At 42.3% G+C, this 27,592-nt stretch overlaps 1 protein-coding gene, 2 long non-coding RNA genes, 10 other non-coding genes and 1 pseudogene across 15 annotated transcripts; all 14 read right to left on the reverse strand.

Annotated features, from left to right (window-relative positions):
- Window positions 1-56: 56 nt before the first annotated feature.
- Window positions 57-6,863, reverse strand: LOC142892106 (calpain-9-like). Its single transcript, XM_076032160.1, has 22 exons — window positions 6,723-6,863; window positions 6,348-6,611; window positions 6,007-6,094; window positions 5,763-5,878; window positions 5,532-5,665; window positions 5,233-5,425; window positions 5,078-5,152; window positions 4,327-4,412; window positions 4,132-4,203; window positions 3,835-3,992; window positions 3,577-3,734; window positions 3,278-3,381; window positions 3,060-3,227; window positions 2,615-2,768; window positions 2,446-2,526; window positions 2,265-2,319; window positions 2,126-2,181; window positions 1,887-1,955; window positions 1,732-1,810; window positions 778-891; window positions 640-686; window positions 57-205 (listed from the first exon to the last, which is right to left on the reverse strand). Exons 2-22 carry the CDS (start codon window positions 6,585-6,587, stop codon window positions 179-181), a joined length of 2,274 nt encoding a protein of 757 aa, XP_075888275.1. The 5' UTR covers window positions 6,588-6,611; window positions 6,723-6,863; the 3' UTR covers window positions 57-178.
- Window positions 6,864-9,946: 3,083 nt separating this feature from the next.
- LOC142891873 (uncharacterized) lies at window positions 9,947-27,510 on the reverse strand. 3 transcript variants are annotated; one of them, XR_012927335.1, is made up of 13 exons: window positions 27,254-27,510; window positions 27,083-27,159; window positions 26,839-26,876; window positions 26,573-26,641; window positions 26,420-26,488; window positions 26,029-26,070; window positions 11,645-11,713; window positions 11,491-11,560; window positions 11,098-11,139; window positions 10,841-10,909; window positions 10,624-10,711; window positions 10,373-10,417; window positions 9,947-10,165 (listed from the first exon to the last, which is right to left on the reverse strand). It is a non-coding gene; the product is annotated as an uncharacterized LOC142891873 (long non-coding RNA). The 3 variants fall into 3 exon arrangements; XR_012927334.1 differs by having other exon boundaries at window positions 26,029-26,488; XR_012927333.1 differs by lacking the exons at window positions 11,645-11,713; window positions 26,029-26,070; window positions 26,420-26,488.
- LOC142892121 (small nucleolar RNA SNORD65) lies at window positions 10,259-10,332 on the reverse strand. The gene has a single exon (XR_012927371.1). It is a non-coding gene; the product is annotated as a small nucleolar RNA SNORD65 (small nucleolar RNA).
- Window positions 10,496-10,573, reverse strand: LOC142892128 (small nucleolar RNA SNORD49). Its single transcript, XR_012927378.1, has one exon. It is a non-coding gene; the product is annotated as a small nucleolar RNA SNORD49 (small nucleolar RNA).
- Window positions 10,984-11,057, reverse strand: LOC142892120 (small nucleolar RNA SNORD65). Its single transcript, XR_012927370.1, has one exon. It is a non-coding gene; the product is annotated as a small nucleolar RNA SNORD65 (small nucleolar RNA).
- LOC142892126 (small nucleolar RNA SNORD49) lies at window positions 11,213-11,290 on the reverse strand. The gene has a single exon (XR_012927376.1). It is a non-coding gene; the product is annotated as a small nucleolar RNA SNORD49 (small nucleolar RNA).
- On the reverse strand, window positions 11,785-11,858 carry LOC142892123 (small nucleolar RNA SNORD65). The gene has a single exon (XR_012927373.1). It is a non-coding gene; the product is annotated as a small nucleolar RNA SNORD65 (small nucleolar RNA).
- LOC142892118 (small nucleolar RNA SNORD49) lies at window positions 12,026-12,102 on the reverse strand. The gene has a single exon (XR_012927368.1). It is a non-coding gene; the product is annotated as a small nucleolar RNA SNORD49 (small nucleolar RNA).
- Window positions 14,812-15,272, reverse strand: LOC142891605 (uncharacterized). The gene is made up of 3 exons (XR_012927294.1): window positions 15,206-15,272; window positions 14,968-15,036; window positions 14,812-14,891 (listed from the first exon to the last, which is right to left on the reverse strand). It is a non-coding gene; the product is annotated as an uncharacterized LOC142891605 (long non-coding RNA).
- On the reverse strand, window positions 16,098-22,596 carry LOC142892095 (calpain-2 catalytic subunit-like; annotated as a pseudogene).
- LOC142892122 (small nucleolar RNA SNORD65) lies at window positions 25,915-25,988 on the reverse strand. Its single transcript, XR_012927372.1, has one exon. It is a non-coding gene; the product is annotated as a small nucleolar RNA SNORD65 (small nucleolar RNA).
- LOC142892127 (small nucleolar RNA SNORD49) lies at window positions 26,144-26,221 on the reverse strand. Its single transcript, XR_012927377.1, has one exon. It is a non-coding gene; the product is annotated as a small nucleolar RNA SNORD49 (small nucleolar RNA).
- Window positions 26,721-26,794, reverse strand: LOC142892124 (small nucleolar RNA SNORD65). Its single transcript, XR_012927374.1, has one exon. It is a non-coding gene; the product is annotated as a small nucleolar RNA SNORD65 (small nucleolar RNA).
- Window positions 26,962-27,038, reverse strand: LOC142892125 (small nucleolar RNA SNORD49). The gene has a single exon (XR_012927375.1). It is a non-coding gene; the product is annotated as a small nucleolar RNA SNORD49 (small nucleolar RNA).
- Window positions 27,511-27,592: the final 82 nt, after the last annotated feature.

Consider the following 27,592-nt stretch of genomic DNA (forward strand, 5'->3'; position numbering starts at 1 on the left):
TATTCTGTGTATCTGTTTTTGTTTTGAAATATGTATGTATGAGAACAAAGATTCAGTCCAGAATTATTTCTATTTTATTCTGCAAAGGGACACGTGATCACAACAAGGTGTTTTTCCTCCAGAGACAGCATCGGTGTCAGAAGGAGCCGTGTTAGACTGCAGTGTTTCCCACTGTGGTTTAAGAGTACATGAACATGAAGAACCACTGAAATAAGAAAAAAGTGAAGAGAATTGTTAGTGTGTTTGACCTCAATAATCGTCACACTCATCTGTTGTGCTAGATTTGTAGCCTGTGACTTATTTTATGTTGCAATGTACTTAAATACTCCACTACTAAACATTTTTTTTCAAGATTTAGGCTTCCTTTATGGATTTTTTTTGTCTACCCTGCCCAATTTATGTGCTATGTATATGGCAATACATAATAAAAACTTCCATTGCATTTTTATGAATGGCACATCCCAGAGTTTTTAATTATATAATGCAACACAAAACTGTGTACTTAACATTTTAAGATTTCTTATATTTACATTAATGCTCAAATCAAGTCATGACTATTCAGGATAGTTGCAATAATTTTATCTCTTTCAGTTGAGGCCTCAAAGGAGTAGCAAATTATGAAAAGGGTGGGAGACTCACCTGTTCAAACGGCAGAAAACCCTCAACATTTGATTCTTTGTATGATTCTATAGAAGAAGAAGAAAAGTCGCCTTCAGTATGACACAAACTCAAAACAGGACACTCAGAGCTTAATATTAGTATTGCCTTGCCACTCACCCAAAACCTTCTCCAAGCGAATCATGAGAATGATGAAGCCCTCCAGTGCCATAGATGAGAAGTTGCCGTAGCGGAACATTAGTGACATGGTCATGTGATCCGAAGCTTTGACCCCTGTTATAGACAAAAGTGTCTCACTTAAAAAAAAACTGGGCTGTGAAGTGTGTTTGCCAGTCTGGCCTTTGCAAAGGTCCCTTATGATAGCTAATTTCAGGTCCAAATACAGTGGAGGAGCCCCACACACACTAGTAAACCACCTCAAAACCTCTTTAGATCTCCAGGAGAAAAAAAAAAAGTAATTTAGCCCTCTGTTTGCAGCATCCTGCTAAAAATGATGTGTTTGGAAAGGGAGAAAAAGGGTACAAGTTGACCACAGGAGGGAACAAACATCTGGTGTGGTGAAGATAATCTGCCCTTGTTGAAATCACAAAGGGCTTGTTTCTATTACTGCGTGTTTCAGCGCACACTTTCTAAAAAAAAAAAATAGCAATCAAAAGAAGTAAAGGATGATGTCTCTTCGGGACATATACAACTCCCGATGCCTCAGCAGAGCTCAGAACATCGTAAAGGACTGCAAGAGCTGTTGGAGTGCTGAACTCTCACTGACTATACACTCACTCAGCACGTCACACCACTGATCACCCCTGTCCTGTGCAATAACACACATCTACCTTTTTAGCTTTCTCACCTTGTACATATTGGCATATTCCTGCACAGTGTTGTCTGGACAGCACTGACTGGCGTCTTATATTGTTTTGTTTTTTTGTTATTTATCTTTAGGTCTTATATTTTTAATATTGATTTACACAAAGGGAGTTGCCACGCAATTTCATTGTATCTCTGCTACAGTGACAATAAAGGCTATTCTGATTCTGATTCTATTCTGATTTATTGCAGAAAAGATTATTAGCGTTAAACATGAGACACAATGTGTCATTTTGTTTCAGTTAGTACCTGACAACTCCAGCGCCCCCTTGAGTTCAGTTTCATTCAGCATTTCACTCTGGCTGGTATCTGAGCGATGGAAGAGGTTCTGCAAAAATCATTATGCACTGGTTTAGAATGACAGACAATTTGGATGATTAGTTCGACCATTTCCTACACTTTACCTTGTACTGATCAATCTTCTTCCACAAGGCACTGAATTCGGAGAACGTCATCTCGATCCTCCTGTCAGTCTACACGTGCATTAAGGATCTCTCATCAAGAAGAGGTGAAAAAAGAACATATCAACAGCCAACATTGCGGTAATGTAATTCATTTATACTGTTCCAGCACAGTATCACAGTGTCAACACCTTCGACATGAACATCAACTTTAAAATGTGCAACTTTGGCTGTGAGGATACATCCACCAAGGCCATCATGCTCCTGCAGGTGTCCAGGAGGAATGTATGGGAGCTTCCTGTGACAAAGGAGGACAGAAACATTTTAAAGATTGGTAGAACTGCAGTCTTTGGAGGGACATAAGCAGGATATGAACCAGACCTTTCAGGAAGTGGTCATTCAGGAGCCTCTGGAGCTGTCTGGGGTTCATCTTGTTCTGAGAACAAAACAACAGAACATGAGGAGACGGAGTGACGGAGGAAGTGGAGAAGAGAGAGAGAAAGGGGGAGAGAGAGAGAGAGAGAGAGAGAGAGTGAGGAAGAGATGCAAACTGCTCTGACACCTCATAGGAGTAGTTGTCAAAAATGGCATGGACGGGATCCTTCTCGGAAGTCTCCTCCTCTTCTTCTTTCTCAGTCGGTATCTGAAGAGAATGTCAGAGAAATCAGTTGAAAACCCAATTTGTCAAAGCGACAAATTGAATTTTAAGCAGCTTTTGTTGTCCCTCTTACCTCAGGGAGTTTCAGGTTATCTTCGTCGTGGTCGTTGTCGTGATCGTGATCGTGATCGTGATCGTGATCGTTGTCGTGATCGTGATCGTGATCGTGATCGTGATCGTGGTCGTGGTCGTGATCATGGTCATCGTCGTCGTCTCCGTCATGTGGGCTGCGTGCAGTTGAGAATGTTTCTTAGGCATGGCATTGATTAAGAAAAGCCTTGAGGCTGATATTCAAGCCGTATTTGTTCAGATGCTTTATGTGTATATACATATATATATATGTACACCTATATGTATACGTATATATATGTGTGTATGCATATCTATATATGTGAATATATAGATATGTAAATATATAGATACACAATTGAGAAAAATAAGGTTTTTCTTTACAGTAACATTAATGCCATTGTTATTACACCTCTACTAATAAGTAAAAAAAATGGGCAAGTCCTTACATGATCTTAGCCTCAGCCTTGGAGTAGACAGTGAGCACAAAGTCGGCGCTCATGTAGGGTTTCATGGTGGACGGAATGACCACGTACTCTCCCGGCTCCAGACTGTGGTACTCGATCAGATCCCTCTGATAGCTGTAACTCTGGTTGCCCTTCACAGGCCTGTTCCTCCTGAAGAACAGAGACTTCAGACGTCCCTCGGGCGTCTGGGGAGAAGATGCATTTCAGAACGATTGAGTCGCAACCCACCGCCAGGTGTGTTTGGAAAAATGTCGGTGTCGCGGCCACATGGGTTTGGTGGTTCCGATCTTACCCGTGGTGGAAGCTGTCGAGGGAAGAAGTGAGAGGGAGGACATTAGTGTTGAAAAATATTAATCAAACAAACTCCTATGGAGATACGCAGGGGCATTGTGTGTGTGTGTGTGTGTGTGTGTGTGTGTGTGTGTGTGTGTGTGCGTGTGCGTGCACGTGCATGCGGGCGTCTTTATACTGCAAACAAAACAAAATGTAGGTTGCAAACCTTAAAAAGAGTCATTCCAATCGGGTAGGACTGGATCCTCTTGCGATTGTTCACTTTCGGCTTCTGCATCAGGGAAATCAGGATGTTTTTCTCTCCCTCCTTATAGTCATCTAACTCGGGCACCTCGATGCGATACTGAGGGTTTTTGACAAAGGTACCTGCACGTGACAAGACAGATTGAGGGAGGGGGACGGTCAAGTGTCCTGTGTTTTGTGTGTGTGTGTGCGCGCCCATGTGTTAGACAGGGAGGTGACTGACGCTCATTGATGTTGCCGCCTGCACTTGACCCAGGTACCCAGCTGCCCTCATAAATGTTGCACTTCCACTGGCTGGTCAGATCCCCGTCGATGAAGTTGGGGTTCTCACAGCAGATGAACAAGCTATCGAAATAGTAACAGAAGTCTTCCAATTCCATACTGGGAGGGGCAGCAAGGAAAAGGAAAGAAGACGGGAAAGGAAAGGTTTTAGGACGTACTTAGTCTTGGCGCCAATTTGCTTAATAAAACCCAAAATATATTTCATCCAACATTTTATTTTTCAAAATGATTGAGTCACCAGAACTCTCCATCTTCACGGTCTGAATTCCTTTCCCGCTCTTCCCCATCAACAGTGCTCCACTTTCTTGACCTAAGTGCAAAGGAGGAGATTTCTAAAAAATTATTGTGACTTCCGATTGACCTCATTTATTCTTTTCTTCTTTTGCAATATACGAATAGCAACTGTGCAGCAATCAGCAATCAAATTGGTTACTTGTCGCTCCAGTTTCCATTCCACTCCTGTCGGCCCCAAGGGTTGAAGAGTCGCACCAGCTTCACTTTGGAGCCGTTAGATGTTACCTAAACATAAAAAATAGATAGCAACACAAACTCTCAAATAAGAATGTTAATATTAAAGAGGCACAAGGCCCAGGGAATTTGATCCAAAAACTGAAAAACGGCCCGCAACACTCAAGTGTCCATCTCAAAATGTTTAATAGTATCACTGACAGGCATCTCGGACCAAGCACAGTCGTGTTTTCGAACAAGTCTTGCACACTGAGGGAGATTTGCTCGAAAACACGACTGTGCTCCATCATTTTTTTAGTTAACCTAAACATAGCACGAATAATTCATGATCCATAATCATGTGATCAGTATATTGCACCAAAAATAAACCAACTAGGGCGGCGAAAAATCGCAGGAGGGTTTCTACCAAATTTTTTCAAAAGATACAACTTTTCCACTGCAAGATGCCAAGTGTTCAACTCTATGTTTTGAGAGTTTGTTTCTGTAGAAATTGAGTTTAACATGTGACCTATAATATCAAACTGATTATACACTTTCAACAGCCAAAGACATTGATGTAATGTTTAAGGATCACTCATGCCGAGGTTCAAAACACAGAGCAACTCACAAAATCAAAATCAAAATCACATGTTGACCTAAGTAAAAAACAAAACAAAAAAAATTCAATTTTTGTGAACTCCTCCTTTGTCCATCGTCCTATGCTACAATATATTTACCTCGAAGGCTCCAGTGACAGAATAAGCATGCGCATCCACCAGGCCAGTGTGCGCCACACTGTTCACCAGCTTGCCCTGAAACACATTTACACAGCGTGACTTTGACTCTCTGAATTATCTAAAAAAAAACAAAAACAAGACAAACGTCAGCTCACCCCTTTTGCGGGGGTCCCACAGCAAACCATGGATTTGCACCCGGTGGCACTCTGCAGGGAGCGCCATAGCTCTTCATCATGCCCATAGTTGTGGGCCTCCTTCAGCTCGTACATCATGTGCACACCTCCACTGAAGTCTTTGAAAGCCTCTGATGGCAGGCCAGCGTTCAAATCGGCATACGATCCGCACACTCTGAAGGTAACAGAGAGCAGCGTCTCTTTTGCAATCTCTGCCAAAGCTTTGATACATGCGCTTTGTTTCTATGTTTGCATGCGAGAACGAGTGACTCCCTTCTTACTTGGCGTATGCTTTCTCCAACAGAGGAATCCAAAACTCATTTTTGTCTTTGGATTGGACAGACACCAGCCGACTGTTGATAGTTGGCAGGTGGTCATCGATGACAACATCCACCCACTTTCCAAACCTCCAGAACTAAGCAAGAAGATGGGTTGGGGTGGAGAGGAGGAAATGCAAGTTAGCCACTGGACTGAACGTGGTGCTGACTCACTGCTGTGACAGATGTCATTACCCTGAAGTGGAAAATCCCCCTGCTGTTCTGGAAGGACTGCTTCAGTGGGACCACCTGCGCCATCAGGCCCTTGTTGAACGTCAGCGAGGAGATTGCAGCCAAAAACCAGCAGTTACCTGTTGACGGACGTCAAAACGAGTGTAATTATTTTTATTTATTAAATCGCTTTTTTTTCACAACAACCAATGTTTTTTTTTTTTAGTCTCTTTTGGCCCTCAGCACTTTACAGAAGTGTCTTTCTTACCCAGAGCACCTTGAGCAATGTCAAAGCGAGTGGCCCCATTGGTGCAGAAAACCGGCTCCTCATTTTTGCCCTGAGCTTGGAGAAGTTCCTGGACAAAATGCATGTGTTTCAAGATTTTTGACAAAAGTTGCATAATGACTCATTTGAAAATTTCTACAAGTTGATATAATAAATAAGAGAAAAAAACAATTTGGAAACAGTCAGGCTGGGAAGATATGATGTAAAGAAGAATGATTGATGAATGATGGCTGATGGTGCTAGTGGTAGCAGGTAGCAGTTGAGATGTATGTGCTTGCGTAATATTGCATTTCCTAATACGTCTCTTTCTAAAAGAGTTTTACCTTTGGCCGGAGCCATTGGACTTGGGCCTCCTCCCAGCTGTCCAAACTGGGCAGGTCTCCCAGAGACTGGTTCTCAGGGGGGAATGTGCTGTCGATAAACAACTTCCCCCCTAAGCGGCACTTCTCTTTCAGCCGGGCGTAGTCCTGGTTGTTGAACTTGGCAGGGTTGGAGGGGCTCCCCTCAGCACCCTCCTGGTAAGTCAGGTTGATGATGGAGGTGCACTGTCCAGATTTAGACATTTTGACAGGAGCCTGCAGATTATTCTGTTTTCCCCCAATATGGACAAATTAAGTGAAAAAGAAATTAATACAATCTTCTTTTTTTAAATGCAAAAAGCAAAAAGCAGCATCTCAGTGATGGATTGGGAGAATTACCTGCTCAGGAGAGGTCTTCAGGAGTTGAATGGACTGGTCTCTGAACACAGCATTCCGAGTGGTTAAATAGCCTCCATCTCCGAGGCACGGCCACAATTAAAGAGGCGTGGTTTGTAGAACAGGTTTCTGTGTCTTAAACTGTCATCAGTCCTCAATCCAATCCAATTCAAAACTTTCTCAAGCTGTACAGTTCCTTGTTGTGTCACAGCAGTAAATAATTCTTCCCTGTAAAAAAAAAAAAAAGTGAAGGGACTCTTTTGCTCAATATGCAAAACGAAATTCTAACTGTACGTCTTTATAATAAAAGGAGAATCCTTACATAAAGTCGAAAAGAAATACCCATGAAAATGCTGAAACACCTTAGCTTCAAACACCTTGGCTTCGAAGTATGAAACAGAAAAGGTGTTAAGTAATACAAATAAACATAGAATAAATATATTTTAAGACCTTGGAATCAGGAATGTTTTCTCTGATTCTGCTTTTTGTGGACAAGTTTTCTTACAAATGAGTGATGACTGCTGATATGTCAGTCTGCATGACACAAACATTTGGGCCAGTGATAGTCTGTTACTGGGTGAAAGAGGAGACCTATCTTATGGCAGAACATACAGAAAAAAGAAATAGAAAATAAGGAATTAAACTGCACAGAGCAGTGGAAAAACATAATGAAAGGTTTCTTCAGTCAAGCAGTTGCTTTTCCTTCAGGCTTTTACCGGCTGTAAACCAAGCATGTATTTCAGACTATAACTCTTCTGGTGGGCCAATTAACATGTTTGTTATACAAGATTTTTGCTCATGTTGAACAATTTTCTGAAAAAACAGGACCTCAATTGCTGCTCGGTGCAATTAAGTCATGCAGAATAAGGAAAACCAAAACAAACGAAGCTAAAAGTGTCACTTCAAATTATGGATGACAGCTGCCCTGTGGGGCTGAATGTGCTGAGACAGGATGACTCAAGAAAAGACCCCAAATTTGCCTACAACAAGACTCGGCAAGTTGAGCAGTGGTGGAAAGGAAACATGCAAAGCGGCACAAAATGACGAGTCTGATTGGACGCTCCAACTGTACTTATAGCATAGTTTTATACTTCTGTTCTATTAAGGTGATGATACATATTTATATACAATATATGAATTGGAACAGAAAGTACACGTGTGTGTGTTTAAAGTTGTGTTTTTATTGGCAAATAATAAGCATTCGTATCAAGAGCAGTTCCACTTGTAAACAGCCGTCCATATTATGTCAAGTGCTTATGTCATTTCTTTCTCATCAGATTTTTTTTATGCCTCCTCTGTTTCCTCCCCACACATTCACTGCTGTTTTTTTGTTTTTGTTTTTGTTTTTTTTTCAAATCAAAGTATTGCTTGCAAGTATGGCTTGCAAAACAGCATTGATAAACAGGCACATCTAAACCTGTAAAGGTTAAATATTTTTTGTCAGTTGTTTCAGAAAGTGAAACGGTTATTTTATTTTCATTCATTACACGTACAGGGAAATATTTCAAGCTTCTGTGGCTGTCACTTTTGGTGATTATGGCTGAGAGATAATTGAGACATTGAGCCTGGCCGCCTTCAGGCCATCTACGTTGTTGGGTCTCTCATCTTACTCTTGCAACAACCCACAGATTTTCTATAGGGGTTCAGGCCAGGGGAGTTTGCTGGCCAATCCAGCACAGTAACTAACACCATGGTCACTGACCCATCTTTTGGTACCTTTTGCTGTGTGGACAGGTGCCAGATCCTGCTGAAAAATTAAAATCAAGTAAGCCATCATTTGAAATATATATTCACTCTATGTGTAATGAATCTATAAAAAATTTCACTTTCTGAAACAACTGACAAAAATATTGAACTTTTTCACGATTTTCACATTTTTTGAGACGTACCTCTACATGTCATTTATTGTCTTATCAGGAAGATTAAATAGTCTTTCTGATCAGAAAAATGTTTCTACTCTTCAAAAGTATTAACAAGTTATTTCTTTTTAAATTCAACAACAAAAATTTTCCTTCAAATACAGTATGTGCTGTTTTTATACATTCCTCACTGCAGGCCAGGACCTACGGCAAGAAAATTATGAGGCAGTTTTTTTTTCCTGACATGCCAAGACACATATCTATCAGCACACTCAGCTGCCAGAAGACAGAAGGGACTTAACGTTTGCTTCATGGGACAGAAGGTATTGACAGTATTTGCCCTGAGCGGTGAAGGAGCACCCGAAAAAATAAACTGTCCCATAAAGATCCAGACATACTGTACAACAAAAAGTGCCAATCTGCCATGTTACATAACTTCTGGAATGCACACAGAAGTCACTCCATTTTTAAGTAATTATTTGATGAAACTTAAATGGTGGTACAACAGTTCCTTTTCAGGTTTGATACATAATTATATAGATCCAGACCTATAAGGAAAAAAAAAGTAAAAACTCAAAATATGACAGAAAAAGATGATATAAAAACTATTAATCATTTTCTGCAGCTTATTAAAAGTTTGGTTGAATTCCACATTGATTCCCCTTAATGAACAATTAAAAATGAAAATATAATTTACCACATAAGTCTAACACATGCATCTGACACCAGTGAGCAGGGCAGCTGAAGTTCGTGCTCGCCAGAGGCTCTTCCACCCCGCAGTCAAGTTGTTGGCTAATGCAAACTAATCCCACACCTCCCCTCTCAGCTGTTGTGCCTTCAGGCCTGTAATCTGCTGCCATCAGGACATTCTTCACCCAACCATTCACAACACAAATAAATGGCAATATTAAAGTTACTGTGTGATGTAATGCAACATCCCCAATGTTTCCTGTAAGTATGTCTCGCGTTTGTCAGACTCACTAGACGATAAAGTAGTTCCTGCTTTCCTTCATCCGTTTGCTCCTCTTCTCAGGCCGCACACTTAAAAGACTGTTCACACGTAGCCACGACAGGCCAGCATTAGCTGGAACGCTACATTACACGGGAATCTTCGCTCACACAAGTTAAAGGGCACATTTGTTTGAACAGGTGATGGTATGTGGGACTGGTCCACTGGCTGCACTGCTGCTTCCACACGGACAATTTGAGATTGACAATCTGAGGTGTTTTCAGGATTTACTTCAAAATGGATTTGATTAAACAAAACGGCCAACACACAACTTTGACCTTCAGGGTCTTTAAATGAATCAAATGATAATTTGACTTGAATTTGTGTCCAATACACCGCCAGATTTTTTTTTATATATATATTTTTTTATTAAACAAACAATAAGGATCAGGTCACAGACTTTAACAACTCAACATGTTAAACAGTTTGAGTAAAATAATTCCTCCTGCAATAACACCAAATGTCTTTTGGAGGGCACTGCTTGAATAGTTCTCCTGCCTGATTCATTTCATGAGGTCAGTCAGATGAGGTTAACCAGCTGGCAGGATTTCAGGTACCATCAAACACTCAGTCCAGACCTGAAAATGAAGGAAGAGGACATTAGCGTGCAAATTACCACCCTCCTCTGCCCCACACACACACTTTTTAAAACGCCAAAGACGTCTTTTTGTGTTCAGAAAACCAAATATCACCACTGAACAATCTGACGGTAATTCCAGCTGTTTCAGTTTAGATTTCATCATGACAAAATATAACTGTGTGTCATCACACAGTCTGACAGCTACCTGGACGAAGCGGTGAATGTCTGCAGCCACCGGTCAGAACAACAACTGCAAGAAAAACCAAATCACAAAGTCAGCAGGGACACAAGCTTTTTGATAAAATATTTATTTGATCAAAGCTTTATGGCTCAGAACAGTGGATTTTAAACCATCGTCAGTTGTCGCATCGGACGGCACTTCCTATTCCAGATTTTCATCAAAGACACACCGGGATTATTCTCATCAGCAAAGAAGCTTTTAGAAAAAAAACTCACCTTTTGTATAAGTACAAGTATTTTTTGGCACCAGAACTTGTGGCACTTGTGGTTCCTTTACGATTAGTCCTAGGAATTCAACTTCACCCTGAAAATTGGAATATATATTAAAATGGCATTTTTGAGTCTGAACATTCACTCAGTTGGACAGAAATTCCATAAATCTCAGTTCATCACAGCAAAGAAAAATATTTGTTTAAAATCATGTAAATGTAACCTGCTCATCTTTCGGCCGCCATCAGAAGGAATCCTGTTCTCCAGGCATCTTCTAGCTGAGCTCGCCATCCTTTACGCCAAAAAATAAATACATTTTAACAAGCATCCCTTCACTGATGAAGGAGACCACTGCATCTAATCAAAGTTCAGAAAACCGAGAGTCACCACTGAACAATCTGACGGTAATTCCAGCTGTTTCAGTTTAGATTTCATCATGACAAAATATAACTGGTGTGCGTCACACAGTCTGAGAGCTACCTGCAAGAGGCGGTGAATGTCTGCAGCCACAGGCCAGAACACCTGCAAGAAAAAACAAATCACAAAGTCAGCAGGGACAAAAACATATCTATGTAAACTCTTAACTTCAACAGAGACTCAGAACAGTGGATTTTAAACCATCGTCAGTTGTCGCATCGGACGGCACTTCCTATTCCAGGTTTTCATCACAGACACTCTGGGATTATTCTCATCAGCAAAGAAGCTTTTAACTTTTAGTTTCAGCAAACATTCACCTTCAGCATAAGTAAAATAATATTGTTCAGCCAAACTGTTCAGTTTTAAATGGCTTCAATTTAATTGGGACTCGAGTGAAGCCTCAAAGTTATGAATGGCTGTTAAATCCGACCAGGATCTGCAGCAAGATGGACGTACCAAGACACCAGTGCTGGTGGCACCAGAACCTTCCGCTTCCTTTAAGGAGTCATCAGAATTCAACTTCACCCTGAAAAATTTGTATACAAAATTAAAACTATATTTCTTTTTAGTCTTTACATTTACTGATAAAAAAAATATTTTTTCAAGTTACCTGCTCATCTTTCAGCCGCCATCAGAAGGAATCCTGTTCTCCACGCATCTTCTAGCTGAGTTCACCATCCTTTACATATAAAAAAAAATGTTTTAACAAACATCCCTTCACCGATGAAGGAGACCACTGCATCTAATCAAGTTCAGAAAACCGAGAGTCACCACTGAACAATCTGACGGTAATTCCAGCTTTTTCAGTTTAAGTTTCATCACGACATGCATTGAATCAAACAAATACAAACTCATTAGCACAACCCACCTGAGCCTTTGATGCCATCAGCTGCAACATTCCAATTCCTGTGAAAACAGTAAAAGAAAACATTGATAAGGAATGACAAAAAATAAATAAATAATAGAATCCATGTGTTTAAGTTAGGCGAAGGCTCAGAACCGTGATATTGAAACATCGTCAGTTGTCGCATCAGACGGCACTTCCTATTCACAGTTTTCATCACTGACTACTGGAGTCCAACAATTTCTCTCTCTCTCCCCATCACTCACCTCAGAGAACCATGAGGACGATCCGCAGGTCAAGGACGGGATTTGATTTGACGGGGGTCTTGTAAAAAGCAACCGAGTGAAGTCTCACCTGTGCACAGAAGGAAACATGTTATGGGACATTTAATGTTATCAGTACACTCAAATGAAAAGGTCGCCTGTGGAGGCAGGTGGAATCTCAATTATTTTAAGTGGCTTGACCAAAAGGGAGCAGAAAACAGTTACCAATGAGACATTCGAGGGATCAAACGGACAAAGATAAATTGAGTATAAATGAGAGATAAGCTGCTGCATAAATATATAAATATATTACTGAACACAGCTGAGTTACGCTAGAATGAGAACTGAGACAAAACCTTTCCCACCAGTCTGTTCATCTTCCGGTGTAGTCCACGTGGCTGCTTCAGGACCCATTTCTCGAAGTTTAACGATCTACTCTGTTTGTTTGCTAGTTTTTGGTGAATCGCACTCTAAATTCGTCAACCGTTCACACAGCGGCGCGACATTTACCGAGTGGTCAACCTGAGCAAATTAAGCTTTTTAACTACCGACACAACGGTCAATTACGCTACAAGGGTCGACCTCGAAGGAGCGGAAAAAGCTGCTGGCAAACTTTATATCCAATGAGTCGCATGGAGATGACGTCACTTTGGTCCCTCGCTTTTACGGCGCGGCGCTGTAGCGCTGTCGTATTGGCGCAAGGTGCAGATGAAAAAGAATGCATCTTTGGCCGCAGGATGGCGCCCTTCGACAGTGTGGTATGTTTGTCCAAGAACGAGACGCACTATCGTACTAACTTCTAGAAGGTTTAATATTAACAATAAATAAATAAATAAATAAACACGCATGTACATGGATTCAACGTTGTTTGGCCAGTCTCAGTTGAACCAAGGGGGGAAGTTTCCAGGTGACCTCCCAAGGAAGACAGAAGATCATGCCATCATACAGAGTTTATAAGGGATGGTCATGTTTCAGACTTAACCTCTCAGGTTGGCTTCTGCTGGACCCTACTTATGATTCAGCCAACACAAGCAGTTGACGCCCTGACAGTGTGATACGTATGGTAAAGAAGGGGGGAATACCACTTGGACTGCAAAAGGACAAACTCCAAAAAAAGAACAGTGCTCTCTGTTTGAGTGACTCATCCTTAACTTTATTGATCACTGTCTGGAATCATCAGCGCTTACCTTTATTGTCTGCAGACACCCTGACGATTTGCAGCGTGCTGCTCTGCAGGACTACTATTACTTGAAGGCGGTTGATTAATGCATTTCTTTTAATATAAATTTTAACCCCAACAGCAGCCTGGCTGCCGTTGAATATAATAAGAGGTCGAGGAATGGCGGACTCTCACCGCTGTGTGCGTCATTTTCCTCTGGCTGCTTTTGCTGCTCACTTTGAACATTACACTTCTGGAACTTAAACACATCCTCATCATTGTTCACAACTGAAAAATAAGTCCCAGAAATTTTCTGTTCATGGTCTCAAGTGACAGGAAGGAGGCCTTGTCGTGCACATCTGCAGGTGACGTCTAACATTTTGAAGTTACGTAAGAAATCAGATCGGAGAGTGAGATGCAGGATGCTGTTTGACCAATTTTCAGTTAAGGTTTTAAACCATGCTCATAAGATAAGATAAAATAAAAAAAATCCATTCATTTTCTGTGACTATTTTTGTTGTAAAACTTTGTATGACAACACATATTCACCCCAGGACTCAGATGATTCATATATATTTTTTTATTATTCCACAAATGGACACTTGATCACAACCATGGTTTATGTTCCTCCAGAGACAGTGTTAGTCTCAGAATGAGCAGTGTTATAGACTGCTGGGCTTTCGTCTGTGGTTTAAAAGTACATGAACATGAAGAACCACTGAAATAAGAGAAAAGTGAAGACAATTAACCAGACTGCTGGAATTTAGATTATTTAGCTTCTTCGTCCTTTACCCTCTATTTTTAAAACATGTCTTATATTTATATTACTGTCAAAATCGAGTTATTACCACACAGTAAAAACAGTTGCACTAATGTTATACCTTTAAGTGGAGATCTTCAATAAGTGGCAAATGATTAAAAAGGTGGAAGACTCACCTCAGTAAATGACAGAAAACCCTCAGCCTCTGATGTTTTGAATATTTCTAAAGAAAAAGAAAAAGAAAAAGAAAATGAAGAAGCAAATCACCTTCAGTACCACCCAAACTCAAAATGTGATTTTGAAAGAATATGAGTGACGGTTGCCATGTCACTCACCCAAAATCTTCTCAAGGCGTATCATGAGAATGATGAAGCCCTCCATTCCCATGTTGGATGAGAAGCTGCCATAGCGTAACATGAGCGCCGAGGTCATTTGATCCGAAGTGTCGATCCCTATTATGGACACACGTGCCCCACTTAAAAAACAAGGCTGTGAAGTGTTCAGCCATTTGGCATTTGCAAAAGATTCAAAGGTCCCATATGATAGCTAATTTCAGATCAGAACATAGTAGAGGAGCCCCCCCCACACACACAGCCACACACTAATAAACTACCCCAAAACTTCTTTAGCCCCCCCCCCCCAAAAAAAAAGGTAATTTATCCCTCTGTCCGCAGCATCCTACTGAAACGATAAAAAAGTAAAAATAAAAAGAAGTACCCTGGACATTGGACTTTCTCAAATTGATCAGTCACCTGACAACTCCAGCGCCCCCTTGAGTTCAGTCTCAGTCAGCATTCCAGTCTGGCTGGTATCTGAGCGATGGAAGAGGTTCTGCAAAAAACATTTAGCACCAGTTTAGAATTACAGACAATTGTGTTGATTAGTTCGACCATTTCCTACACGCTACCTTGTACTTATCGATCTTCTTCCACAAGGCACTGAATTCGGAGAACGTCATCATAATCCTCCTGTCAGTCTACGTGTGCATTAAGGATCTCTCATCAAGAAGAGGTGAAAAAAGAACATATCAACGGCCAACATTGCGGTGATGTCACTCAATTTTACTATGCCAGCACAGTAACACAGTGTCAACACCTTGGACATGAACATCAAGTTAATGATGTGCACTTTAGCTATGAGGATACATCCACCAAGGCCATCATGCTCCTGCAGGTGTCCAGGAGGAATGTATGGGAGCTTCCTGTGACAAAGGAGGACAGAAACATTTTAAAGATTGGCAGAATTGCCAACAGATTTGGAGAGAGGGATGGCTGTTTAAACACGTGGGGTGATATGAACCCGTCCTGACCTTTACTGAAGTGGTCATTCAGGAGCCTCTGCAGCTGTGTGGGATTCATCTTGGTCTAAGAACGAAACGACAGAACATCATGAAATAGAGTTATGGAGGCAGTGGAGAATACAAAGACAAAGAGAGAGAGAAAGAGAGAGAGATGCAAACTGCTGAGGTACCTCAAAGGAGTAGTTGTCAAAAATGGCAAGGACAGGATCCTTCTCGGAGGTCTCCTCCTTCTTCTCTTCCACCTTCGCTTCCTTCTTCTCCTCCTCTTCTCTCTTGGTTGGTATCTGAAAGAGAGTGTCAGCGAAATCAGTCCAAAACTCTCTTTAACAAATTGGAATTTTTTTGCAGTGCCTCTTCCGGTTACCTTGGGGGGTTTCACGAGCGCATCGACGTTTTCACAATCATGGTCCTCGTTGTCATTGTCATCATCGTCATCGTCGTCGTCATCATCCTCATCATAAGGGCTGAGTGCAATTGAAAATGTTTCTGAGGCACAGCTGGGGTTAAGTAGATGTACTCAAGACTGACATTCAAAGCTAGTTTTTTTTAGATGCTTTATTGTTTATATATTTCAACATTGAAAATTGAAACTAAAAATATGTGTCAGATGTTCTAATCGGTTTTGTATCAACTTCAAATATCGCACTGTTTTGCTGCGTGGTTTGAAGCTTTACTGGTCCACAGGTCAGTAACATTGTTATTACACCTCTACTAATAAGTAAAAAATGAGCGAATCCTTACCTGATCTTAGCCTCAGCCTTGGAGTAGACAGTGAGCACAAAGTCGGCGCTCATGTAGGGTTTCATGGTGGACGGAATGACCACGTACTGTCCCGGCTCCAGACTGTGGTACTCGATCAGATCTCTCTGATAGCTGTAACTCTGGTTGCCCTTCACAGGCTGGTTCCTCCTGAAGAAAAGAGACCTCAGGCGCCCCTGGCGTGTCTGGTGAGAAGAGGCATTTCAGCATGATTGAGTCACAACCCACTGCCAGGTGTGTTTGGAAAAATGTCGGTGTAGCGGCCTCATGAGTTTGGTGGTTCTGATCTTACCCGTGGTGGAAGCTGTTGAGGGAAGAAGTGAGAGGAAGGACATTACTGTTGAAATGTGTGTGTGTGTGTGTGTGTGTGTGTGTGTGTGTGTGTGTGTGTGTGTGTGTGTGTGTGTGTGTTTTCCTGCCTTCATTTTGCAAACCAAAAATAAAATGTAGGTTGCAAACCTTGTAAAGAGTCATTCCAATCGGGTAGAGCTGGTTCCTTTTGCGGTTGACCAAATTTGGCTTCTGCATCAGAGAAATCAGGATGTTTTTCTCCCCCTCCTTCCAGTCGTCTAACTCGGGCACTTCGATGCGATACTGAGGGTTTTTGACAAAAGTATCTGCAAGTGAAATAGCAGATTGCGAGAGGGGGATTGTCACGTGTCCTGTGGTTTTTCCTGTGGTCAATTTCTTTGTGCGTTTGTTTATGTGTGTGCGTGTGTTAGACAGGGTGGTGACTGACAAAAGTTGATGTTGCCGCCTGCAGTTGTGCCAGCTCTCCAGCTGCCCTCATAAACGTTGCACTTCCACTGGCTGGTCAGATCCGTGTCAATGAAGTTGGGGTTCTCACAGCAGATGAACAAGCTCTCGAAATAGAAACAGAAGTCTTGCAATTCCATCCTGGGAGGGCAGACGCAGCAAGGAAAAGGAAAGAAAGGGAGAAAGAACAGGTTTCAGGACATGCTCAATCTTGGATGCCAGATTATCTGTTTTGAGAACTGTTTAAATAAAACCCGAATCTTGTTTCACAACACATTTTATGTTTTAATTCATTAAATTAGTGGTGAAGGGGTTTGAGTGCCTCTGAGGATCCTGGGAACGGGGTTGTCAAGGGCATTTGCCCCTAGTATGGTCTCTGATGACAAATTGATTTTAGGAGAAGGGCCAGACGAAGAGCAGTTGAGAAAATATCTATGAGTTGTGACAACAGAACTCAGATTACCCTGCCTCAGGGGGCCACCAGGGTCCCACCCTGTAGCCTGGCCTGGATTTTGGCCCAGCCAGGTGGCCGGAGTTATCCCCATGGGGTCTGGACTCTTTGCTATGCTGGAGTTGCTCATGGGGAGAGGCAGAGGGGTGCAGGCTTTTTCATAGCTCTCTGCCCCCATGTTTGGGCTCTCATGGGTGGACTGGGTCCTGACTGAGTTGTGGGCTGCCAAGAGACTGTCTGCGCAGGTGTGAGAATGGGAGTGGGCACACCTGTACTCACTTGTGTTTCAATTGGAGGGCGATTTAAGGCTCCTGCCAGAATAGGCAGACAGCCACGGAGGGAAGACGCCGCTACGTTGACCATCTTCACCTTCATTTAACCCCGAAAATACAGAGGGAACCTGTGGGGGGCACTTCAGGGGTATGGAAGGAATGGTCCCCACCTGGGAGCCATGAACCAGTCCATTTACCGACTGCGTGTGAGTCTGGTATGTTTGGCCAGTAGTTAATCAGACTCGTTTCTGGTGGGAAATGGCGTCCTCCATTGCTGCACTTTGTCACCAGTTTTGTTCTTAGTTTATATGAACAGAATTTCCAGGTGCGGCCAGGTGGAGGTGGGGGGTGGGTCCAGTTCATTGACCTGAGAGTACCATCTCTCTGCTGTTTGCAGACGATGAGGTCCTTCTGGCTTGATCGTGCACGGGCCTGCAGCTTTCACTGAAATGGTTCACAACCGAGTTTGAAGCGGGTGGAATGAGGATTAGCACCTCCACCTCTGTGGCCATGGTCCTCAGCCAGAAAAGGGTAGAGTGCTCACTCCAGGTCGGGAAGGAAGCCCAAGAGGAACCAGTGACTAGATAAACTGGTTAGGAGGCCTCCTGGACAGCTCAGTGGGAAGGTGTTTAAGGCATCTGAGAGGAGGCCCCAGGGCAGACCCAGGACACGCTGGAGAGACTGTCTCCTGGCTGACCTGGGAATGCCTTGAGGTGCCCCCAGAGGAGCTGGTGGAAGTAAAAGGGAAGAGGGCGTTTTCGGTTTTCTCAAAGAACACTGCTCCTGCGAACTGGACCCAGATAAGCGGTAGATGACGAGGTATGAGGTCCAAGGAATTACAAGAACTGTCCGTCTTCACGGTCTGAATTCTTTTCCTGATCCTCTGCATCAACAGTTCTCCACTTTCTTGACCTAAGTGCAAAGAAGATAATTTGACAAGTGATTGAGCTGATTCGTTCTTTTCTTCCTTTGCAATATACGAATAGCATCTGTGCAGCATTACTTGTCACTCCAGTTTCCGTTCCACTCCTGTTGGCCCCAAGGGTTGAAGAGCTGCACCAGCTTCACTTTGGAGCCATCTGAGTTAACCTACATTAACAGAGCATGAAAAATTTGCCATTATCTGGTATCAGTATATTGCACAAAAAAATAAACTAACACAGAAGATTCTACCAAGATTCTATCTTTTTTTTTTTTTAAAGGTGCAGATCTTCTACTTTGTGATGCCATTTGTCCAACTCAATTGTTTCTGTGAAACTTGAGTTTAATAAGTGACCTTGATCTTCAAAATGCGTGTGGACTTTTAACAGCTATAGAAATTGGATAGATAGATGGATATAGAAACATGTGCAGTGCAACTCCATTGTGTTTAAAAGGAAGGTCAGAAATCTCTAATGCTGGCATTCGAAATACTGAACAACTGTAATCACACGTATTGACGTAGGTAAAAAAAAAAACTAAAAAAACTGCACCTTTATCTGTCCTCTGTACTACAATATATTTACCTCAAAGGCTCCAGTGACAGAATAAGTGCGCGTCCACCAGGCCAGTGTGCGCCACACTGTTCACCAGCCTGTCCTGAAACACATTTGCAACAACAACATGACTTTGATTCTCCAAATTATCTCCAAAACACAACATAACCAAACAAAATGTCAGCTCACCCCTTTTTGGGTGGTCTCACAGCAAACCATGGAGTTGCACCTGGTGGCAGTCTGCAGGGAGCGCCATAGCTCTTCATCATACCCATAGGTGTGGGCGTCCTTCAGATCATACATCATGTGCACGCCTCCGCTGAAGTCCTTAAAGGCATCTGATGGCAGACCAGCGTTCAAATCGGCATACGATCCGCACACTCTGAAGGTAACAGAGAGCAGCGTCTCTTTTGCAATCTCTGCCAAAGCTTTGATACATGCGCTTTATTTCTATGTTTGCATGCGAGAACGGGTGACTCCCTTCCGGAGCGGTGTTCCCTACTTGGCGTATGCTTTCTCCAACAGAGGGATCCAAAACTCGGTCCCCCCTTTGGAGTGAACGGACAGCAACTGATTGTTGATAGTTGGCAGGTGGTCATCGATGACAATATCCACCCACTTTCCAAACCTCCAGAACTAAGCAAGGAAATGCAAGTTAGCCACTGGACTGAATGTGCTGCTGACTCGCTGCCGTGACAGATCTCATTACCCGGAAGTGGAAAATCCCTCTACTGTCCTGGAAGGACTGCTCCTGCGGTACCACCTGCACCATCAGGCCCTTGTTGAACGTCAGCGAGGAGATTGCAGCCAAAAGCCAGCAGTTACCTGTTGACAGACGTGAAAAAAGTCTAATTGTGTTTCTAATAATAATAATAATAATAATGATAATAATAATAATAATAATAATAGTGATCAGATTTAGAACAGCCTTTATTGCCATTGTATGATACAACAAAATTTGGAGTGCTACTCCTTTTGGTGCCTTAGAAACTCTCATATTGTACAGAAGGTAACACTAAAAGACTGAAGGCACTGTATAACAAAATAGGATGAATCTATCTATCTATCTATCTATCTATCTATCTATCTATCTATCTATCTGTAGACCTGCTTGCCCTGTTAGCAAACTGGTGTGCTTCAAGAGTGGGAGGCAAACAGGTCTTGATATGTGGGGTAACCAGTTTTTCAAAGACTTCATGACCACAGGCGTAAGTGCCTCTGTCCTAGTCCATAATGCTGTCTTTTTGGGTATGGGGATGATGGTGGAGGCTTTGAGGCAGGGTCGGATGGTGGCCTGCAACAGGGACAGGTTGAAGATCCTGGCAGCTAGTGGTCTATCTACTTCAAAGAGGGCAACAAAGTAATTTAGATCCTCGACCAGTTGAAACATCAGACATGTGAGAGACATGGTTGCTCCTTCTGTAGTTTATGCTTTCTGCCTTATTGCCTGCCACATCTTCCAGGGGTCACACACAGCAAAGTGGTTCTCCATTTTACTTTAATGGGCCTTTCTGATACCTCTTTTTAGGTGGCTTGCTGTACAGACTTGACTTGACTTGAAGGCAGTGTTTCAGCTTTATAAGAGCCACTGCAGCAACACCCAGTGGGGTGTTGCTGCCCTCAGCAGTTCATTCATTCTTACCTTGAGCACCTTGAGTAGTGTCATAGCGAGAGGCGCCATTGGTGCAAAAAACCGGCTCATCGTCTCTGCCCAGAGCTTGTAGAAGTTCCTGGACAAAATACAAACGAGACAGTGTATCAGATGTCCACAAAATAAAAATATTAACCACTTAGTGCAAAAGTTGCATAATGAATGATTGGACAATTTTCACACATTAGTATAACGAGTCAAAGACAAACACAATGGTTTTGGAAACAGCCATGTTCTGAAGATGTGATGTAAAAAAGGAGCAATTGGGCTGATCTAGTATCAGTGGTAGCAGGTGGCAGTGGAGATTTGTGTTTGCAGATCCACTTGTTTTTTTGGAAACTCATGCTGGTTGTGTTTTTCCGGGTGTAAGAGATGGCAGAAGAACTTCTGTCGAGGGTACTGAATCATTAGCATCTGTTCTACAAAAACATTCATTGCAAAGATTCCTTTACCAAATTATTCAGTGCTTGTTTCAGCCCTGACTGCGTAGTGCATGGTTTGATATATTGTATGGCTCTCCTCTAAGAGGGGATTTTATTTCATTCTCCTTGGTTTATAATAGCAAATTGCCAAGAGGCACACAATGACATGCTGTTTTGTAAAATGGACACTTGGTGGAGCAATGGGCCCCTCATCTCGTTTGATCATTGGGAACGAAATGCAACCATACTGTGATGCCAGTGTGCTGGCTGGCTGCCCTGTTCGTTCGCCAAAGATTTGCACCCCGCTCATGCCTGCACAGGCAAAAACTGAAACACACGGCAGTTCCACTGCCAACCGGCACACTCAGTGCAGAGCTCAACTGAACTGAGAAAAGAACAAATCAGTTCAGGAAATGATCTCTTCCCTCTGTTCGTTCACAAAAACAACAGTTTTCGAACAAATTATTCGCAAAGAATACAACATGCCTTCATTAAGACTCTATGCTAGATGTTCCTGCATTCCACCTGCACTGCTCATCGGAGGAATACCTTTTCTTGCCACTGATCACAGTATTTTGCACACGCAAGAATCACAATAATTTCATTACTCAGGATGAACATTAGTATATGCAAAGGCACAATGATGTGTAAATAGGTTTAGTAGTCCCTGTATAGTTGTAATGAGATTTGGTTTAATGAATACCTTCCAGAACACAGCATCTGCATGACTTTATCATTTCCCTAAACCGGCAATACATGAACAGACGACTGTCTCTGTCTCTACAACTCTACTTCCTCGTAGCATCATGTTTAGCTTAAATGACACCCTGGTTTGGCTGTACGCCTGCCTTGACAATGATTTTGTTGCTGTGCAGGTAACTGTAACCTCAGTACTTTGGAGAAAAAAAACAACAAAAAAAAACTATGTCATTGTAGCTAACATCGGGCTGTTGTGTCATGTACCCACTCCGTGAGCAATGACGGGTTAAGTACTGTCCTCATAGCTTCTTCAACTTTGTATCCAACTTCAATTTTTTGGACATTATGCCAGGTAAGCGGCCCATTTACAGCGATCAGGTAGCTGTCGCTTTATACAGTTATCCTGTTGTAAACTGTTAAACAGCAAGTAAAGAACCAGCCTCAGCTATAAATAAGGGTCAAGTAATGGCATTCGGAATGACGTGGATTTGGCGGATGCGGGGTTTATCACATTCGCCATTTCCTTCTTAAGGAGTTTTACCTTTGGCCGGAGCCATTGGACTTGGGCCTTCTCCCAGCAGGCCAAACTGGGCAGATCTCCCAGAGACTGGTTCTCAGGTGGGAAAGTGCTGTCCAAAAACAACTTCCCACCTAAGCGGCACTTCTCTTTCAGCTGGGCGTAGTCCTGTTCGTTGAACTTGGCAGGGTTGGAGGGGCTCCCCTCAGCACCCTCCTTGTAAGTTTCAGACATTTTGACAGGAGCCTGCTATAGCTACCTCTCTGTGATGGATATGGAGAATACCAGCGCAGGAGAGGTCTTCAGAGGTTGGATCAGCTGGTTTCTGAACAAAGCATTTCAAGCGGTTAAATAGCACAGCAAAAATTACAGAGGCGTGGTTTGAAGAACCGGTTTCTGTGCTGTAAACTGCTAACACTTGTCAGTCTCTCCCAAATTAAGACATGCTCAAGCTACACAGACTCTTGTTGTGTCACAGCAGTAAAACAATCTGGCCCTGTTAAAAATCCAAACACATGTCCTTGTTATAAAGGTAGAATCCTTGATAAAAGAACAACAACAACAACAACAAAACTACCCAACAAAACACACAAACATCTTGCCTTCAAATTATGAAACAAAAAAGGTGGAACAAAAGGATATAATTGTAAAATAATGCAAATGAATTTGCAACAAATAATGTTTAAAAGCATGATTAACAACTCGGAATTGGTTCAGGGCGTTGATGCATGAGTTGCATCAACGCCCAGCATGTTGCATCACCAGCATGTTGTGCTGTTTGTGTCTCAGTATCAAAATTTATGTGTAAACAATTGAGAAAAAACTGTAACACAATGAAAGGTTTCTTCTCTCAAGTGCCATCTTTTAGGTGGGGCAAGATGTGCCCAGACAGGATTTCTCCAAACCAGTAAACTCTTTTTAAAAGCATGATTAAGAATATTTTCTCAGACTTTTTTAGTCAATATTTCTAACAAATCAGACTGCTGATAATAACGCTCTGGAAATGTTCTGTTCGATGGAATAGTTCTGTCCAACCACCCATCAATTGCATGCACACAAAACTTGGCCTTATTTTCCGTCTTTTTCTTCTGAATCTAAGGTATACAACACACTGGTTTCATAAGTTATTCTCATATTAAAAAATGTTTGAAGCAAATTATTGGATAACAGCTGATGACACAAACATTTGGGCCAGTGGTATTCAGAAAAAGACTTGAAAAACTTGCTTATCTGGTTTTCACCAGTTTTATTTTAATAAGGAAGCAGTGTTTGCGGGGCTGAGCCGCCGTGGCCGACGCGACCCCTGATGACCCCGATGACGCCCGCAATTGACTCCTGTCCTCTGCCGACGCCATCTGCTGAAAGAAGTCTATGCAAATGATGCAGATTTTCCAACCTGTTTTTTTTTTTTTTGAAAGATGCTGTGAAATGTAAATTATAGGCCTTGATGAGACAAACACGTAGGTATTTGAATGACGTCTGTAGCACTTTTGTGAAGGAAACTGCAGCCATTAACAGTATAGTGTGTGTGTGTGTGTGTGTGTGTGTGTGTGTGTGTGTTGAAACAGAGCTCCCAACCTGCAGCAGCAGAGTTAGCGCCTCCAGCTCCGCTAGCTCCGCTTTTTCCGCTTTTACCACCTTGGACATCTAAGCTTAGAACTCAGCCATTTCGGCGTCTACACGAAGGATATTGGTATCATCTTTTAGCTAGGGGCTTCAGCTATCTAACTATATATAATTATCCAGGGTGTGAATAACGGTGTAGGCGTGAGCTTGATGAGACGAATGCGTGGGTTTTTGTTGCACAATTTTTGGATGTTCCTAGAGGGCGCTAGGTGCATTTTTCATTTTCCTATGTGTTTTTTTCATTGAGTTCAATTTTCACATCAATCAACTTTAAAGGGCTATAAAATGAAAACGGTGCAACGCATCCGGACCATTCTTTTTACGTTGACCTTCTGACAGTCTGGTCTGTGTAATGTCATCTAGTGGCACATCAACATACTAGTGAAAGATTCCTCTTGCCAAGTACCAGTTTGTGGGTAGGGCGGGATGTGCCGAGACAGGATTTCTAAAGTGACAGAAACCCCAGACATACAGAGCACGACTGCAAGTAGAGGTGGCCTGTGCAATGAGGACACCTGCAAAACGCCACAAAATGAAGGGTCTGATCAGGTGCTCCTAGTGTGCCAACGGTATACTTTGATACATTTTGTAATATTGCAGCTTACTCAAGGTTTTACTGTATTTGTAACTTTGACCTAAAGAAAAAACTCTTGTAATAAATGACAATAAACAGCTGAACTTATCCCAAGAAGAACTAGTTGCATGAAATGGATCAGAACCTACAATGCGTGTGGTCATTAGAATAAATGTTAGTTTTTATTTGCTAATAAGAATTTGCATTAAGTTCCTGTTACGGCCACTGCCGTTTCCAGGGTACTGTGTGTGCCTCTCTCTCGCTCGGTGTGTGTGTGTGGCGGTGGCTGTGAGTGTGTTATCTAGATGCCGTGCACCTGTGCTGCCGAGGGCTGAACCTGCCCGAAGTATCCTCCCAGCCAATCACATCAAGGCACTGGAAAAGAGGGGGGAAATAAAGATGCTGGCCAACCTGCATTCGGGAGCTGGCTATAGGCGGCCGAGCTCGTGTGCCTCCGAACCTTGTGACGCGTTGAATGCTAAAACTTGTAGTTTTATTGGGGCACTAGTTTGGTTTTGGGTTGAGCACGCAAAAGGAACTTTAGTTTATTTGCACATCTTCTCATGCACTCACCTTAGATATTTTGTTAGCCTCACTCACTAGTGATGGGTGCCGTTGTGTTCTGCATTTCCTTTTTGGTTAGTTAGGGTAGATAATTAGGTTTTTGGTTTCCCTTTTTTGAACTAGCCAAGTAAGGTACTTTAAAACTTCTAAGCAGCCTCTTTTTGTTCCTTCTTCTCCCCCTGTTTTGACCAGCACCCATCAAGTTCCTTGTCAACTCAACCTTTGGTTATAGCCCGCATTTTACTTTTGTAATAAATAACTTGTTTCACCACATTACACCTGATTTTACGTTACATCCCTTTCCCCTCACGAGCTGGTTTTAAGTTCCACTTGTAAATTATTATGTGAAGCAGTTTGTATTCATTGCTTTCCCACCAGTTTCTCCTGTCTCCTGTTTTCTCCCCAAGCTCACAAAGTCCACTCCTCAGTGTGGAGGAATCATTTTGGTTTTAAGTTTAAGACGGATGGATATTTGATTATGTATGTGAGCAACTTAATGGAACAGTTAAAAACTCAGCTAGATTAAGTTTCTTTTATTGAACACAGACAAAAATCAGAGGTCACAGTGTATAACAACCCAACATGTTTAACACTTTGAGGAAAATAATTCTTGCTTTAATAAGACTAACAGCCTTTTAGTTCTCCTGTTCAGTTGATTTCATGTCAGTGACTGTGTCATTGTACCAGCAGGCAGGTTCAGTCGAGTTCTGAAAATTAAGGAAGAGGAAGTTAGCTTGCAAACCACCTCCCCAAACACACATTTCTAAACCTCAAAGACATATTTTTGTGTTCAGAAAACCAAATATCACCACTGAACAATCTGACGGTAATTCCAGCTGTTTCAGTTTAGATTTCATCATGACAAAATATAACTGGTGTGCGTCACACAGTCTGAGAGCTACCTGCAAGAGGCGGTGAATGTCTGCAGCCACAGGCCAGAACACCTGCAAGAAAAACCAAATCACAAAGTCAGCAGGGACAAAAACATATCTATGTAAACTCTTAACTTCAACAGAGACTCAGAACAGTGGATTTTAAACCATCGTCAGTTGTCGCATCGGACGGCACTTCCTATTCCAGGTTTTCATCACAGACACTCTGGGATTATTCTCATCAGCAAAGAAACCGTTCAGTTTAAAATGGCTTCAAATTAATTGGGACTCTTGAGTGAAGCCTCAAAGTTATGAATGGCTGTTAAATCCGACCAGGATGTGATTATCGGCCCATAAGTGCCACCAAAAGCCAATTTGCCAATGTGCTGAATACTGGGAATGTGCAGCAAGATGGACGTACCAAGACACCAGTGCTGGTGTCACCAGAACCTTCCGCTTCCTTAAGGAGTCAGCAAAATTCATCTTCACCCTGTAAAATTGGTATATAAATTAAAACCGTATATTTTTTTAGTCTGAACATTTACGGATTAAAGTACGTATTTTTTCAATTTACCTGCTCATCTTTCAGCCACCATCATAAGGAATCCTGTTCTCCACGCATCTTCTAGCTGAGCTCACCATCCTTTACACCATAAAAAAACCAAAACACATTTTAACAAACATCCCTTCACCGATGAAGGAGACCACTGCATCTAATCAAAGTTCAGAAAACCGAGAGTCACCACTGAACAATCTGACGGTAATTCCAGCTTTTTCAGTTTAAGTTTCATCACGACATGCATTGAATCAAACAAATACAAACTCATTAGCACAACCCACCTGAGCCTTTGATGCCATCAGCTGCAACATTCCAATTCCTGTGAAAACAGTAAAAGAAAACATTGATAAGGAATGACAAAAAATAAATAAATAATAGAATCCATGTGTTTAAGTTAAGCGAAGGCTCAGAACCGTGATATTGAAACATCGTCAGTTGTCGCATCAGACGGCACTTCCTATTCACAGTTTTCATCACTGACTACTGGAGTCCAACACTTCAACTCGCTCTCTCCCCATCACTCACCTCAAAGAACCATGAGGACGATCCGCAGGCCCCAGGTGTTTGATTTTACGGGGGTCTTGGCGTTTTCCAAATTTCACCTGTAAACCAGAGGAACCACGTTAAAGGTTTATATAAAGTATTCAGTACAGCCAAACAAATTGAGCACGAATAATTAAAAGAGACAAAACCTACAACGAGCCACTTCATCCTCCGGCCTCCTCCACGTGGCGGCTTCAGGCCCCATCTCTTCTCTCAGAGTTTAATCTTGCACTTCCAGCTGGTTTGTAGCAAATCGCACAGTTGTTCGGATTCAAGGCGTTGATCACTCACTCAGTGGCGCGTTCTTTAACGAGAATATAACGTGAATGGAAAAAAATAAGCCTGCCAACTACTCACAGGCAGCGTGCCCCGCAGACGTCTGATTTCTAAAGGGAGGGACAATGCTGTTCGCAAACTTTATATACACTGAGTCGCATGAATATGACGTCATGTGCCCCCTCGTGTTTTACGGCGCGACGCAAACGGGATGTG

Source organism: Nelusetta ayraudi, unplaced genomic scaffold (genome assembly GCF_046127955.1).
Source record: "Nelusetta ayraudi isolate G7.1 ecotype Tasmania unplaced genomic scaffold, CSIRO-AGI_Nayr_v1 ptg000033l, whole genome shotgun sequence".
In the NCBI taxonomy this organism is placed as follows: domain Eukaryota; kingdom Metazoa; phylum Chordata; class Actinopteri; order Tetraodontiformes; family Monacanthidae; genus Nelusetta; species Nelusetta ayraudi.